General features: G+C 37.1%; 1 protein-coding gene across 2 annotated transcripts; it reads right to left on the bottom strand.

The window, feature by feature from the left end:
• Positions 1 to 1,211: 1,211 nt before the first annotated feature.
• On the bottom strand, positions 1,212 to 16,033 carry LOC118827761 (selenocysteine insertion sequence-binding protein 2-like). 2 transcript variants are annotated; one of them, XM_036599222.1, is made up of 17 exons: positions 15,861 to 16,033; positions 15,137 to 15,202; positions 14,779 to 14,977; positions 14,470 to 14,545; positions 12,672 to 12,898; positions 12,462 to 12,552; positions 12,220 to 12,344; positions 11,435 to 11,575; positions 11,190 to 11,273; positions 11,002 to 11,112; positions 10,286 to 10,409; positions 9,901 to 10,067; positions 9,444 to 9,772; positions 6,711 to 6,931; positions 4,671 to 4,825; positions 2,753 to 2,921; positions 1,212 to 1,589 (listed from the first exon to the last, which is right to left on the bottom strand). In XM_036599222.1, the coding sequence occupies exons 1-17, from the start codon at positions 15,986 to 15,988 to the stop codon at positions 1,462 to 1,464; spliced, it is 2,541 nt and encodes an 846-aa protein (XP_036455115.1). In that variant the 5' UTR covers positions 15,989 to 16,033; the 3' UTR covers positions 1,212 to 1,461. The 2 variants fall into 2 exon arrangements, with proteins under 2 accessions (XP_036455115.1, XP_036455116.1); XM_036599223.1 differs by having other exon boundaries at positions 15,137 to 15,246; positions 15,861 to 15,997.
• Positions 16,034 to 16,426: the final 393 nt, after the last annotated feature.

The following is a 16,426-nucleotide window of genomic DNA, read 5'->3' on the forward strand; positions in this document are numbered from 1 at the left end:
TGTTGTGACCAAAAAATGACAGAAGTTAATATTTCTATGTAATATTGATGCATAATTATTGAATAGATCATGGCATGTGATAAACATTCTAACAGTTAACAGCTAGCTAGCTAAATCATTCTTGGATAAAACTCCTTAAAACCATTAAAAATGCACAGATACCCTGTCAGTGTCTGAACAAAACCCTGTATCTCCAAAATGATAACTTTACAGGAGAAAGAAAAACACTCTTAACTTGTGATGGAAGTTGACAGAACAAGTTCCTTTTCTTCTTTTCCAACCTGTTTTGGACCATTTCGATTGGTCTCCTCAACATGAAATTTTACCACAAGACAAAGTGCTACTGGACTTTTCAAATTATTAAATTTAAAACAGAAACAGAAACAAAAAAAGGAGATACAAGGTTTTTGCACGAGTGACGATGTATCATTCTAATTACATTATAAATAATTTGAATTTATGTGTACAAACAGTGACAATGCCAAACAACTCTCAAATTAAAGCAGCTTTCATATCCAAATATATTCAGCTCTCTGAATATATTTGGAGTCAAATGAAAACTAAACTTGCAAACCTCAGTAAAATTGTTTTATTTAATCTTTAAAATCTCAACAGGCACTTAAAGCAAATAGTTCCGGTTGAAGGGGTTCAGTTGACACAAAAGGTTGGGAACCCCTGATTCATGAACAGGTGATAGCTTGGTCAATGCCCATCGCCAGCATCGCTACACACAGAGAATAAATGTGGGTGCCTTGATGCATATCCAATATAAATATCATAAGAGACAGCAATACTGTCTATTCCATTCTTTATTTTATTAAATCACTAACTTCCTTGTCCTGTTAACAGAAAGGGATGTGATAGTTTTCTCTTATTCAGTACTGAAAAGTTTAACATTAAAACAAACCTGCTGCTCAAGCTCCTTCTGATTTTACACTGAAGGGTCATGTAAGGACAAAAGAGATGGGCAGGTTTCAATAGGCTAAACATGTTGCATGTATAACCACCTTCAAGTTCATTGAAGATCTGATGTGAAATAAAGCAAAACCGCTTACAAATCAGGTTACAAATAAGAATACTAGTGACCATGTTGTGCTAAATAACCATGTCATGGGACTGGACCTCAACCATGATCAGCTCATGCTGTATATTGTATATAGATACACAGATTCTTTTAATGTATTAAATGAAATATAGAAAAACCAGTCAGATCTGGGAGAAAGTGCTTTATTAGCTTCCTTACATCCTTCCTGCGGCAGTGAGAGGTGTGGTGTTGCTACTAAGTAGAGTTTGAATTAACATTTTCATATGTTAAAGTCACATAATACAGGGTTGTACGTGCAAATCTGTAAACATTGACTCCCATAAAAACATGATAAATCATCTCAATAAAGGAAGTAATTCATAATGTAATAATGTAGTCTATACAAAAGCTACTAGTCAGTTATATAACTATGAATATCAACTTCCGTCATGGTCGTCTGGCAGTGCGTCCGAATCTGTGCTGATGGCAACTGATGAAAACTGCTCCTCGAAAGCCAAGAACTCATGGTTGTAGTCTTTTTCCAGCATTTTCTTCCAAGTTTTAACTGAAAACAAATAAAAATAAATATTAAAAAAAGGTGTAAAGAGTACACATCTAGGCACAAGAGCTTAAACTTATATAAGCTGATTTCATTGGTCATCTGAAGTGTTAAATAAACTAAAAGTGCTAAAATAATCATCATCATCATCATCATCATCATCTGTATCACCCATACAATTTTCATAAGTTGGGCCCTACAATGCACAATTTTCATAAACCATCATTGAACAAATAATGCTTTTCTTCCTTTGTGTTTACAGAAATTCACCAGATTTCATAACTGAGGGCATGTGGGAGCCTCCTCCATAGCCAGTGGTTCTATGGTGTCAGTTGAATCATGCACATTGTGGAATATCAAAACAAGGGTCAAGACACATGACACATGACAGACACACCTTAAAAGGTGACACTAGATCCTAAAAAAAAGTAACTGCCACATTGAATAACTAGTCATAACAAGCAAGTCCATAAAAGGTGACTAGGCTCATCCATAACAGCATGATATTTGTGTTATCACGTGCTCACTTGCATACTTTTATTGCAAAGACAAGAAAAGTACCTAAGCAATGGCCAAGGCTTTCTTGTGAAGATATTATTCGGAGTGAAACAATATCAAGAATCTACAATATACAGTACTGTGCAAAAGTACCCTTCATTTTTTTTAATAGTCAAAACGGTCATGAAGAACCAGTTATTCATTTTTCAGAGTCATGAAAAAAACACAGGAAACATTAAACAGACAACCGAGTCGTCTTCTCATAGTGGAAGGATGGACAGAAACACCTGTGGATTGTTCTGGATCTGAAGCAGAGGGGAGCTTGATTTTCTCCTCTCTCTCAAAGATGAAAGCTTTCAGTACTGTTTATCTGATGGTGACAGTATTAGTGGTCTGCCAGGTCTTGCACAGTTGTTAGGAGTCCCATTTTCTCTATATCTGTTAAAATATTTTGAACTTCAGTTTTGGAAACTCCTGTTTGTTTATATATTTTCATTTGACAAATGGATTATATCTAATTTCCTCAGAAGTATCTCCTGAAAAAGAATTAACGTCTTAATGGCAGTTTTAACTGTAAATTAAATAAATGAAGCGTGGTCTTTTTGCACAGTGCTGGATTGTCTTCTCTTTAATACTAGGCAAAGCACAGACATGTAAACATCTGATCTTACTGTATACGGGCTCCTCTACTGCAGGCAGTTCTGCAGGTGGTTCTGTGTTCTGTGCTGTATCGTTCTCTTCTCCTTGCTCTTCCTGTGAGGTTACCTCCAAATTAGCAATCATCACCTCATAGGCTTTCCTGGCCTGTGATGTGAGCTCAATCATTTTGTGGTAATGGTCCTGTGGAGGAGTTCAGACAAAACATACATGTTACATACCTTAATAAAAAACAAGAATATGTTAAATAGCTGACGACTTGAGTCAGGTGAGTTGAGAGCAAGCTAACTGTGCAGAGCAGAGGTACTTGGTGACCAGGGCTTGGAAACACTGGAGTGTTTAATTATATATATATATATATATATATATATATATATATATATATATATATATATATATATATATATATATATATATAATTAGTATTTTATTACACATACACTGGCATACAGAGTAAATCCCTCCCAAAAAGTGTTGTTGTTCACATTGTTCTAATACTTAGGAACTTTACAGTTAACAAAAGGTATTTAATGGATGTCTTCAACAAACTTTGTAAACTACATAAAAGACATACAATACTGTGCAGAAGTCTTAGGTACCTAAGTAAATTCTTTAAAACATTTTATCTCAGCAGTAAGGAGAGTAATTCCAGTAAATAAAAACATTCCAACATTAGAATAAATACAATAAACTGAAGTACAGTAAAACATAATTTTTTTTGTTTTCAAAAAGTAGTTGATATCTTGCGAGCTTGTAAGAAGAACAAAGTTTGGTTTCAGACGTCTTGCTGGACTCCAGCCCCCCCCTACGCATTTGTTAAATGCCATCAGCAGCACACCTGATTTTATGTAATGACGATTTGATTAACCAAACCAGGTACTGGACGCTGACTACAATTAATACTGGACTGCCACACGAAGAGGTTTGGAAAGCAATGTGCAACACTATTGTTATCCAATTCATATTCTTCTTCTCATTTTTCTGCTACTAACTTGTCCTTCAGTTTTCAAGATAATGACACCAAATCAATCCCAGAATATTTGGCCTGATCGGGAATTATGTTCTTGAATACAGCTTTTTGATCAATGAACATCAATGATTCTAATTTTCCTTATTTTTGAAGGAATGAATGGCGGAACTATGCGGCTAGAAGTTTGTGCACCTCTCTAATGTCACCATAACAAAAATACACTAGCAATTTCCTCACATCTATTAGTAATACCCTAGCAACCACTATAGATCGTCCACCATCGTAAACATATGGCAACACCCGAGAAGCCTCTTTGGATACCATAGCAACCATCTACAAACACCCTAGCAAGCACTAAAGATACCCTAGAAACCGGTTAGCAACTCCACAGCAACCACCTGGTATACCACAGCAGCCATTTAGCAACACTCTTGCAACCACCTGGAATGCCACAGCAACCCCCAGCAAACACTTAACAAATCAACTAGCAACACCGTAGCAACATCCTAAAATACCACAGCAACCACTTAAAATAAGACAGTACCTACCTGGCAACACCGTAGCAACCGCTAGGTAATGATTAGTCTGTGTAATCACTCTGTGTTTTCTTCAAAAATGCAATTTTCTAGTTGCATTAGTATTATTTACATAATAACAAAAGTGCTTTCCTGAGCAAATAAACACTTATGGCCCAGAGAAACACCCTTTTAAATAACAATTTTCTTAACTTCTTAAGTTCTGCAGTAACTACAAAATCCAGGACTGAAAACTGGATTTGTGGTTTGGATTTGATGAGCTCTACTCTATAGCCTAGTTTAGCAAGCACTGCTGACATCATGACTGTCAGGTAAAGAAGAAAATCAACTGACCTTTGGCATTTCAGACAGCCAAAACAGTGGCTAATGGAAAATAAATGTAGACTCCATCTTGATGAAATTTTAACATGATGTAAGGTCAGGTACCTGTGCTCCGTCATAGTTGAAGATGCCCACCAGGCTGACAGGAACAGCTTTGTTCACACAACGACCCAAAGACTTCCTTGACAGAGCAAATACGAAGGGAACACCCTGTTCCCGGCAAGTATCAATGATGGTGTGAAGAGCCTCATCTAGACCACCTGCACAGAACAAAACAAAGTCATAAAAACTTACTGCTGGATGGTATATACTTTTTTTTTCATCCAGTGCCGTGTAAATACACATTAACCTCCCTGTTTTTACATATGACTCCAATGCTGGAGTGGGAAATTGGGAGGGTCAGGAGATTTCCCAAGTGGGCCGCTAATGCTTTGGGCCAGTTACTGTGGGCTACAAACACTGTCATTATGAAAGTGCTGGTCCTCCTCCTTGTCTCCACAAGAATGGAACACATTTACAAACTATAAATGTCACAGTTAAGTTTAGATTTGTAGTAATTTAGGGATGTAAAATCAACCCAGCTCATTAAGTAGTGCAGGTTTTGCTGAGTGACTGTAACCGGTCAGCTTATGAATCTTCTAGAGAGGATAAAGATTAGCCCATTCAAATTTGGCAAAGCTATATGTATCTGACGCTGGTTGTGTTCTACAGATAGCATTACTTTTTGCATTGCTGAAAAAATGCAACCATTCCCATACATGAAAAAAAAGAGGATGACAACAGAAAAATATGGAGTATAGCAGATATATCTGATAAGGTGAGCAGTGAGAAACTCTGACAGGAACTTTTACATTTCGATGAAAATGACCAGATCTAATAAACTTTTTCATGTAAAAAATTAGCTAGATATTTTCAGAAATAAAATATTTGATTGTCCTTTGATTGTTGTCATCAGCATTTATTTATTTGTTTGTTTATTAATTAGTTAATTATGAATGCAAGTCAAGTCACATATTTACACTCACTTTTTCAATCCCATTATTAGCCTGTTCAGATTTGTAGAAAAAGCAGGCACACAGCTTATCGGTGTTTGCAGCTTACACTCAGAGACCTAAATGTGAGTCACTAGAGGACTACCGCATTCATCTTACCACTTTCTAATCCTATATACAGACTACCTAACACTTGAAGAAAAACTTCAATATTGCAATGTTGTTTCTAATACATATTTTTTCCAGTATTCAGTGTTTTAAAATAAAGCAGGTGTTTTAAATGCTTGTTTAAAAAACATTGCTGGTCATATATCTATCTATAAGCTATATCCTTTAATAGCTATTATTTGTGTCTTATAGTAAAGCCTGACAACTAACAGAAGACATATAATTTTACATCTCTCCTGGGACCATTTTGGTTCATCTGCATGCTCATTTGAATGTTGTGGACAGTGATGCATCTTCACACATCATTGGTTTTTACTGCTTTAGAACTTAAGCCTCTTCCTTTTAAAGTGTAAGAACATGCCCTTACTCAGCATCCAGCTAACTTAAGTTAGTATGGCCACAACTCATAATTCATAATTCACATAATAATCTGACCACATGATATTGCCAAAACACTTGCATGCATATGGTTCATTAAGACTGTTTTGAAGCAAGACTGGATGCAGGATACTGTGCCTTGTGTGAGGTCATTTTGTGCTGTATGTCACTGTAGAAGCACAAAGTTCATGTATCTTACTTTACAAGAACAGAAAATAACCAAACAAACAAATAAAACCCCTAACTTTTAAAAGGGGCAATAGCTTATATTTTAAGTGGACTTATGATGTGTCATTTTTACTTGACCACTTAGGTGACTATTTAATTTCCTTAGAAAGGTTTTTTTGTTATTGTGAATGGGTGGGGTTAACTGCTGTCGGTGGATATCAGTAAATGTAACTGAGTTCATGACATCACAAAAACAGTGACCTTTTGCTTCGTTTCTATATATGGACTGTGTCGCCTTGGGAGTGAAGGGTACCTTTTGAAACTTTACCAACTAACATCAAACCTACTAAAGAGAAATCCTATGATTTCACAAGATAGGAGCTCTTTAAATCACTGTAAAATTTTGAAAAAAAATGTTGTTTAGATGTTTCTTCCATACCTTTAGACTGCACACGCTCACAGTTGGGAGAGATGATGACACATTTGACTTTCCTGAGTTTTAAGTGTTTCAGAACCTCCCTAAGGCCCATGACCAGCCGCCTCTTCATCCTGGCCTTCATAGGGTCCTTCTGGTACAGCCGATCCTGGAACCTCACCAGTTCCTTCAGTAGAGTGGTCACACATTCGTCTACATCTTTACTCAGCATCTGGCTGCAGTACCTTTGAAAGCCAAGGGTAACAAAACTCTGAGTATAACCAGATATAATATTGGTAATACTAAATGCATGATAGCCAAACGTCTACTGTGTTACATGATCACTTCACATAAACAGTTGAGGGCCCTAGATGGGAATGTTTGATCTAAGATCACATTTACACCTGGCCACTTCATGTTCCTGGTTTCTGGATAAAAATCTTATCAGATTGCAACCACATGCATTTACACTTGGTCATCACTGACTAGTCAGATTGCTATGTTGGGCATAAAATACAAATCTGTTCATATACAACAAACAATCCCCTGCTTTGCTCCTTTTTTTTCTGTTCTATGGAAAAGAAAAAAAAAACAAAACTCAATTTTGCATGTCACTGTTCACGTTCTTACTATGGCAGTTGATGCTTACAAGGAAATGGCTGTTAAAAATAAAAAGCGTCCTGTGTTAACCATTGCTGTCATGAACTAAAAGCATTAAAATGCAGCGTACTGCAGCCAGATGGTAAAATGTGACACAGTAAAATAAAGGTTAACCAATCTGGCGCTTTACTTAAGCTAACTAACTCAACCAAGGCTGACAAAGTAGACTTCTAAATTAAACTTGGAGAAGAAACTCGCATCAAAAGCGATGCCCCTGTCTGGGTCTAAGATGGATTCTCCTATGACAATATGAATGGAATTTTTGAAAATTACCATTATTGCATCTTGCAGTAAACAAAAAGGTTCCAAACCCAATACATTCTGTCCAATATTCCCTTTCCCCTGAATGTCTCTGAATTATGAGGTTGTTAAGGAGCTGTAATATAATCAGGCTACTAAAAAAGGCTTGGGAATGTGATGGCATAACTCTGTGTTTTATGGGTGATCTGCCTTTGTGGCAGGATTAGTCAGTCTAGGACGGTTCAGAACAGTTGAAAAACACTAATTTTTCCACCTACTTTCCTTGATTTTGGCTGATCTGTAGCCAAATATGTTTGCAGTGATAACCAGCATGTGGATCTGCATGACTACCAGATCACACATCAGATCAAAATCAAACAGATCAGAAAGGAGGGTTTTATCGGTTATTCAGACGCAGCTCTGGTTAAACAACATGTAGGAAGCATCCCAGTGAGAATGCAGATAACATCAAACTGTCATCATTTAGTTGATTTAACACCTTTGAATCCAGCTAAGTAACGTTGCACAAATGTCACAAACAGATGCCAGGATGTAACTGCTGCACCATTTAAGGTGGAAAAGAAAACTGGAATAAAAAGCTGGCGAATAAGAAGTAAATCTCAGCATTGTGGTAAGGTGTGCAGTGATACTACCACTAACATGACCGATCAACAAACCTAATGTTTTATCTCTCAAGACATGTTTTCCAGCTAAAATGTATAAGGTGAAGTAAGGTATGCTGTGACTATGCTAGTCACGTTAGCTGAGATTACCAGACAATTAGTCTCATAAAGACTTTAGAAGACCGCCTCTTCAATGTAAATGTAAGATTTATAATATGGATTTTGCGTGGGTTAATATTGTACAGCACAGCAATGGTGTAATTAGTTTGCTGACTAGCCATGTAAGCAGGTTTTGATAAAAAGCTACCTATAGCGGAATATGACAAAACTAAGCGAAATACGCCAGTAACAGAGTTAAATCAAAGATCCTATGAATCCTTTCTTTCTTTAAATATGCCCGTTCCTAAGTGAATAAAGTCAAATCTCCTAGTGAAATACAGCAGTAACTGAGGTAAATCTGCTAGGTGCTGAGAAGAAAGATGTCAGAAAGTTAACTGGTGAAATCTGCCAGTGGCTGAGGGGGGAAAAAAAAACATTTCAAGTAACCTAAAAATTTTGACCTACTTAAAGGAACAGGCACTTTAGCCACACACCAGCTAGGAAAATGTCTGTGAATCGAAAAAGAGGTAACATTAGCTCTTGCAGTGTAAGTATTTGCAGCATATAAACAAAGAATAAACCCTGTCAATATGGCCGAACAATTCCATAATGCACATTCCCAAGCCCTACAGAAATATACTACTCCTGTGCCTTGAAATTAAGTCGTATGAAAGTAAGTCTACCACAACACTTCAGCACTGTTATATAATAACAACCCCAGCTTCTCCAAATGTTCTCTACTACTGCCAACGCAACATAACTACCACATTGACAAACTTACTGATTTAAGTGGGATATTTTGATGAGGTTGGTCTTGTGATGTCCATTTCACACACAGCAGTGTTAGCTCATACGTAGGTAAATGGAGTAATAGATTTAAATTTGTGTAACATCTGGAATTTACATTTGTATAACTTCTGGCTAAAATGTGGCTCAGTCCACCTCCTGAAATGGTTTGAGCAACTGGATTTAAATCAGTTTTAAACGCATCATGGGTGCATTTACACTTGCTTTTTAAATATGAAAAATCTCTACCTGGATATAATCCTGATACTCAAGACACATTAAATGACCAGGTGATGAATGAAGTCTAAGCATTTGTGACGAATATAAAAAGTTAATGGGCTTTTCTTACTCTCTGAATTTCCTGCTGTGGATTTTGGGTCGACTGGGGTTGGAATCTGGATTCCAGCTTTTAGAAAGTGCATTTTCTTCTGCAGTGATATCCGTGCTCATGTCTTGCGAGCTTGTTTGATCAGTCTCCTCTGCAATAGCATGCTCACTGTGCTCACTTTCCGTCAAATCCAAATCATGTGTCAGTTTTTTACATATAGATTCACTGGCCTCTTCTGGATTCTCGCTGGAATGTGCCTCTATTTGATCCTCTTCACTGGTCATTCGAGCTGGGTCTCTTTCCTCTAGCAGACGGTTCTGTTTCCTTTCTTCTCTCTCTTTCAGAATAACCTGTGCAATATTCGTAACAAGATATGCGTGACATTGAATAAAAAGTGTTATACAAAATAAATTTGACAATAAATCATTTAAAATGATACCAAAACACAGTCTGAAAAAAATGCACAATTTGAACTCACTCTTTTGAGGGGTGTCGGCTTTTTGGCTTTAGGGACCTCTCGTTGTTTTCCCTTTTTTACCAGAGGACAGGTAGAGTCCAAGGGATTGTGAGCTATCCTCTCTTGCTGCCATGGATGCTTCTTGTGAACTACTGGTTCCTTGTGAACAACTGGTAAGGCTCCTCCAACTGATTTTAAAACCAAAACAGTATAAATACACTGCAGTGATGAAAGTTAAACAATTAGGTAGCAATCTTCAATCTTAATTATTCTGATTGGTTTATCTCCACTTCAATTGTAAAACCGGACTGTACTGCAGATATTACATTACATTACATTATATTTTATTAATCTTTTGCACGCACATTGCAAAAGGCAATAGCCTCTAAATAAAGCACAGAAATACCTGAAAGGGTTATAGGCTTAACATCTTGTTTGGACTTCTGAGACTGTTGCTTCTGCTTCAAAACTGCCAGCATATTCCCCAGGTCAAGCTGCACAGGAGCTTTGCTCTTCTTCTGACTCCCCGACTTGAGATCAGGAGTGGGGAAACAATTTACAATTACTAAAAACGATATCTTGACATTATATGTTTGTTATATTCTAGTACCATGAGCTTTCTAAACTCTAACCTCTCACTGGAACTCAGTGAGAGTTTAGTGTAGAACCTGCATCTTATGTTTTGCTCAGTTTCTTATCCGTGTAATGCAGCTGAAGCAAAATCAGATGCTTAGCATTTGTCTGTTTATTTTAAAGATTATAGCTTGAGTGCTGTTTTCTGTGTAAATTTCAAGCCACATCTCACCTACTATGGATTTGAGCTCTGAGTTTAAAACAACCCTAACGTCAATTACATGTTTTAAGTATCCAAACAGACATTTAGGCTGAATTAGGGCTACCTATGAACTTGTGTTAGAACATGTGCTACAAAATGTGGTCTAGAGTTATGAAGGATTTGAATAGGTTTTCTGGACATAAACCTAGTTCTGAACTACACAGCATTCTGAAAGGAGATTCTCCATTGAAAGGAATATGTGGTCCAGGACTAGGCTTAATCCCTCACCAGGGAATGAGTAATGCACTTTGATAAACATGTAATCACACATCCAATTTGTAACCAACCTGTACTTTCTTGGAATCAGTGGGGGCCAGCTTCTCAGGAGTTGCTTTGCTCTTATTTACACTCTCTGGCTGCAGAGATGACCCCTCTTTTTCAGACATGCCTGGGCTATCCTGTGTAACAGAAAGAAAAGTGAGCATGGAAAAAGCATTCTGTTACCAAATATATTTTCTTTCTCTAAAAGTTTTACCTGAACTGCTGGGTTTGATGTTTGTCTTGGCCCTTTGTGTGGACTAACCAAAGTGAAAGTCAGGTCTGGGAACTCTTCTTCATCCTAAACATGAAAATGCTATTAGCAGAGTTTCTCCAGTGTGATAATGTGAACAAGAGAGGAAAAACAAAAACAAACAAACAAACAAAAATGTCAAACACCAAATAAAAGCAACAGATTAGTCAAAAAACTTGTTACATTGAAGTTGAAAATAATGTGACTACTTCAAACTTGGGAGGCTCCTGCTGTATTAGCACATCATCTGTCTGCTGCTCCAAGCCCTCAGATGCTGTTTTAGCTTTCTTCTTTTTCTTTCTTTTCTTTTTTTCAGCAGTTTGTTCTGCTTGTTGTTGAGACTTTTCCACCTTGAGATTAACAGAAAAAAAAAATGTTTTGACATTCTGCTTACAATTAGATGAGAAAGAGCGAGCACTTTCCAATTTTTGCTTCTTCTTAGCAATCATGAGACCTCAGTAGTCACCCACATAGCCCAAATTGTTTCAGTAAAAACAGATCAAAGTTTGAAAAGTTTTTGGAATCTATTTTTTGCAGAAATTATTTGGGTGACTACTGTCTTCTAGTGTTAGCTGTTAGCCTAGCCACTCCAGTTCTGAACTAAAGAAAAACTTGAACTTGAAACATGGCTCAACGACTACATCTGAAGTCAATAGAAAACTGTAAACTGTATAATCCATTTAGTTAGGTTTTATTATTCAGTAATTACATGTGAAACAGTACAAACTGACTGAATTATTCTTAAGTCTTAAATGGAAGTGTGTAATAGACCTTTGGATTCACATGCCCTTTACATTGCATGAACATTTTAGAACGTTACAATAAATAAATTGACTAATAGAAATTATGCAAAATTACAGGAAATTAACTGGAATGTTGTTTCATTCTCCTGTAAAGTTCTAGAGACACAAGGTTCTGTTATGTAATAACAATGCAATTAAAATATATTATAATTGAGACTAACAGGCTACTGCTAGATACTGAAATACTTTACCTGAGTAGATTCATCATGTACGGCAGGACTTTTCTGGATGACTTTAGGAGGCTGAGAGGCAATATTAGCCCAGGATGTTGCTGGTGATCCATAAGGGTTGAGTAACTCAAGCCCAGAATCCTGACCTAAATAAAGGAACATGTTACAGAAATGGAGAATTGTATCAGTGCATCAGAATAACAACAAAATATGCGGAAATCTCAACAACGACAACTCAGTTTCCATAAAGAACTGAATTATACCTGGTGATGAAGTCAATGTCTTATCACATTTCTCTGTTGAGGTGACTGGCTGAGTCGATTTTTGTTTTGGTCCTTTCTTTCCTGGTGTATCCTTAAGAAATGTCAACATGAGATTTGCTTTCATTCCAGAGTTTCGAATGATCAATGAATGCATCAAGTCAATAACTGATTATTTCTGTTTATTACTGTAATCTTTCCCAAAAAACCAACCGTGTTCTGGCAGATATTTTGGTCTCCTATTGAATCCTGAAGGGCTGCTGAGGTGCCAGCACCCCAGCAGGTCCGAGGTTCCTGAATGAAGGCCGCTTTGGGGTTGCTAGATGTAACGTCACACAGTTCTGGAAAATCAGACAGCTTCACTTCAAACGTGCTGCTGCTCATTACTCCTGATTTGTGTCTCACATCTGGAGCTGTAGAAGGTCTAGTCCCTCTATAACCTTTAAAAACAAAAAGACAAAAGCCAATGTTAGTAGGAACAGTGACACCTAGTGGAGATTTCCTGAATACTGGTTAAGTCTAGACCAGGGGTGCCCAAACATTTTGTCCTGTGGGTACTGTGAGAAGTGGGCTGGGTGCTAAAAAGACAAAACAGTACACCAATAAAGAAGGTTGTTTCAATTTGCGGTGTAAGAGCTTCATATTAATTCAAAGTACTTCTGTTGGTGTAGTGACAGAGAGGTCAATGGCGATTGCACGTTGGCAAGAGGAGTTTTTTTTTTTCTTTTGGTAACTTCAGGTGCACATTTTGTTTATATATATGTTTGTTCTCTCACTGAGGGGAGATGGCTTTCTGGTGGGTCCAATATCCTTGCAGGTACCTTTGGCCTATAGCACTGATACATGGACATGGTAAGTTCCTACTTTATACCTCTGGTATTCAACCACAAAGCTTTCTGTTGTCTGGAGCTTCAAAAAGATCACATACAGTATTGTGTAAGTGTCAGAGACCACCCTTAATTTATTACATTTCCAAATTCAGGAGATATTTTCTAAGGAGATTACATAAGACATTCTACTAGCGCACTGCAGAAGAATGTCAAAGGAAAGTAAGAGATTCCAAAAAAATTATGATGTTATAAGGAAAATGGGACTCCTAACAACTGTGCAAGACCTAGTAGACCACCAAAACTGTCACCATCAGATAAACAGTACTTCTCAGCTCCAGCTCCAGATCTGAAAAAGCTCCAGTCTTGCTCCACATCTGAAAAAACCCACAGGTGTTTCTGTCCATCCTTCCACTAATAAAAAGATCTATTAAATGCTGAAAGGATGTGTAGCTGTCAAGAAGCCACTATCAAGAAAAGGAAACAGACAAAAATGTGCAAATCTGCAAATCAAACAAAGAAGCTGCTGGTGTTTTCTGAATAATGGACTGATCAACTCAGAGTACAGATTTCAACATCCTCTAATAGAGGCAAACCTTGACATACTAAATGCTGGAAGAAATCCTTTTATGATTAGTTGATTTTTTATTAAATATGTGTGTTCTTCTTTCTTTTCCTGACATTGAAAAATAAAGAACTTGATTGCTGTTTTGACTGGAAATTAAATGAATGAATAGTAGTCTCTGACTTTTGCTCCATACTGTATAAACAATAAAATAATAAAAATAAAATTAAAAAAAAAATTTAAAAGCTGATGTTTTAATTTGTTTTGCAGGTGTACGGACAGTTTCAAAATCAATACACATCTGTCTGTGGAGGCACACAGGTTAATTATCACACTATAGAGGAAATCTCACTAAAAGATTTTAATAGTTCACCTCATCACCGCCTCATGGCGAGATCAGTTCACTAGTAGGAACTTGCACTCAGAAATGTGGAAAAATGCAGAGGTACATCATAAGTAGCACTGTCAGATACTGCCCACTGAGAAACTTTTAGTCTCTGTCTAGATGTCGCCTAGGTACATAAAACTGCTATCCAGTATTTCTTTAATTAATTATAATTATATTATATTTATTATATATTATAATATATAACTATATTATAATTATAATATAGATTACCTCTTTTGGTTGTGTCTGCTGGTCTCATGTTTATTCTTCTGTTATGGGAAAAAGGCTCAGGTCTATGCTGTACTGTCTGCGAGATTCAAAGAGAAGAAATTCTGAGATTCAAGAACAAATTCTGCACTGTACAAAAGTTTTACATATCAAGTTAACAAAATCACGCCTTCAAAACAAAACTAACTAAATAAGGAAGACATGCAAACAAACTAAATAAATAAATAAATAAATAAAAAAGGAATATTACCAGAACTGTGCCCCAGTATTACTTGTTACAGTGACTGATGAAGAGTAAAAGCAGAATAATACCTTTCCTGTATTCTCAGGTGTATATTCTTTTCGGGTCGTGTCAGTTTGTGGGCTGTTGCTGCCTCTTGGCTGCTGGACGCTACTGAGACTGTGTCCCTTTGGTCCGCCGCCATGCCAATTGTCTGTTACTGCTGACTTCTGTCTTCTCTTGAACCAGTTTTCAGATGAGGACTGATTCATGTGATCTCTGGATATTGGTCTGGAACATGAAATGTCAAACAGAAATGGACAGATCACGGGAAGAGTGCATATACTGAGTTTATCAACTTCAATAATTATGTCACTGCTCTAAGCACGGTGAAACGTTCCTTTTTCTTTTTAACTGCCATGGAGGACCTAAAGGAAACAATTCACTCACCTCCTTAAACCTTCCTCCATTTTTGGGATTATTCTCTGTGTTGGATCAATCAGCAACTCCAGATTCCTGAATATTTATTGTCCAGGGGAGCCAAAAGTCTGAAGATCAGACTTTGTCAGAGAGAAGGGGCAAAAGTTAACGCTTTAACGTATAACTAATGCTTCCATCGCTAATATGACAAGTGTCAAATAAACAACAGACAAAGCAAAATAAGCTGCTCACTTCTGCTCACTCATGACTCACTTTTCGGTGACAGTTTTCAGGTTACTAAGTGAACTCGTGTCCAGCCACCAGTTAACGGTTTGTGTATTTTTCTAGCCCCGCTTGCTGATATCTTTGTGAATAACTGTATATCAACTGGTAGGCAGGCGGGCAGGTAGGTAGGTAGTTTCTCTGCAAAGTAGCTTCGATAGCTAGCTGGCTATGCTACCAAACTTTATTTTGCCACCTGGAAAGCCAGCTTACAATCTTACATAAGACCACCCTACCGCTTCGCAGTTATATGCCACAGCCATCTTAGCTCTCTGTTGACTGTCACAACAGTTTACACTGAATGTCACATTTCTAATATGAAGACTGGCTAACTAACCTAGCTATAGCTAGGTTAAGTAAGTGAAAGGCCACTGAAAGCAGAAAACAACCAAGTCCCAGCTCTCATTAGTTAGCAGCGAGCTAAACACAACCAGAAAACACTGCGTCACAGAAAATTAAATGACAAACTTACACTTGTAGTTTAACAGGTTCCTTTCCGACATGCATATTTCCAGGTTTGCTGAGAACATACTTGGAATTTCCAACGGACAACCCCAGATATTTAACATCAATGGCAGACCTAAACAGGTCAAACTTCATCTGCCAAAGTACTCCGTCATGTTGAACTCTTATTTTGAAAAAGAGAAATGTGGGGGGCGGGCGATGTCACTAATGTGGTTTTTGATTGGATATTTCCGGAGCTTGTTCTGACCAGAGGCTCAATCGGCTGGATTCTGCGAAATTAACCCTCATATAGCAAAGAATTGATTTTGTTGATTAAATATTTTATTTTCAACTAACCAGCCCACAACTACCTTTACTAAGCTTCAGATCATAAAAACCATAATGTTTTTGTTTTGTTTCAATTAGCGTGGATTTTGGGGGCAAATATGAAAAAAATTCAACCATGGGCTTTAAGGGTTACAAGATTTTCTGCTTGTGTGGATTAAAATCTACACAGTAAATGCATTTTATATTAATGCTAAAAAGCGGTGAACGTTAAGGCCCATGGTTGCCTTTCTGAAAGATTGTTATTTT

Source organism: Colossoma macropomum, unplaced genomic scaffold (genome assembly GCF_904425465.1).
Source record: "Colossoma macropomum unplaced genomic scaffold, Colossoma_macropomum, whole genome shotgun sequence".
Taxonomy (NCBI): Eukaryota; Metazoa; Chordata; class Actinopteri; order Characiformes; family Serrasalmidae; genus Colossoma; species Colossoma macropomum.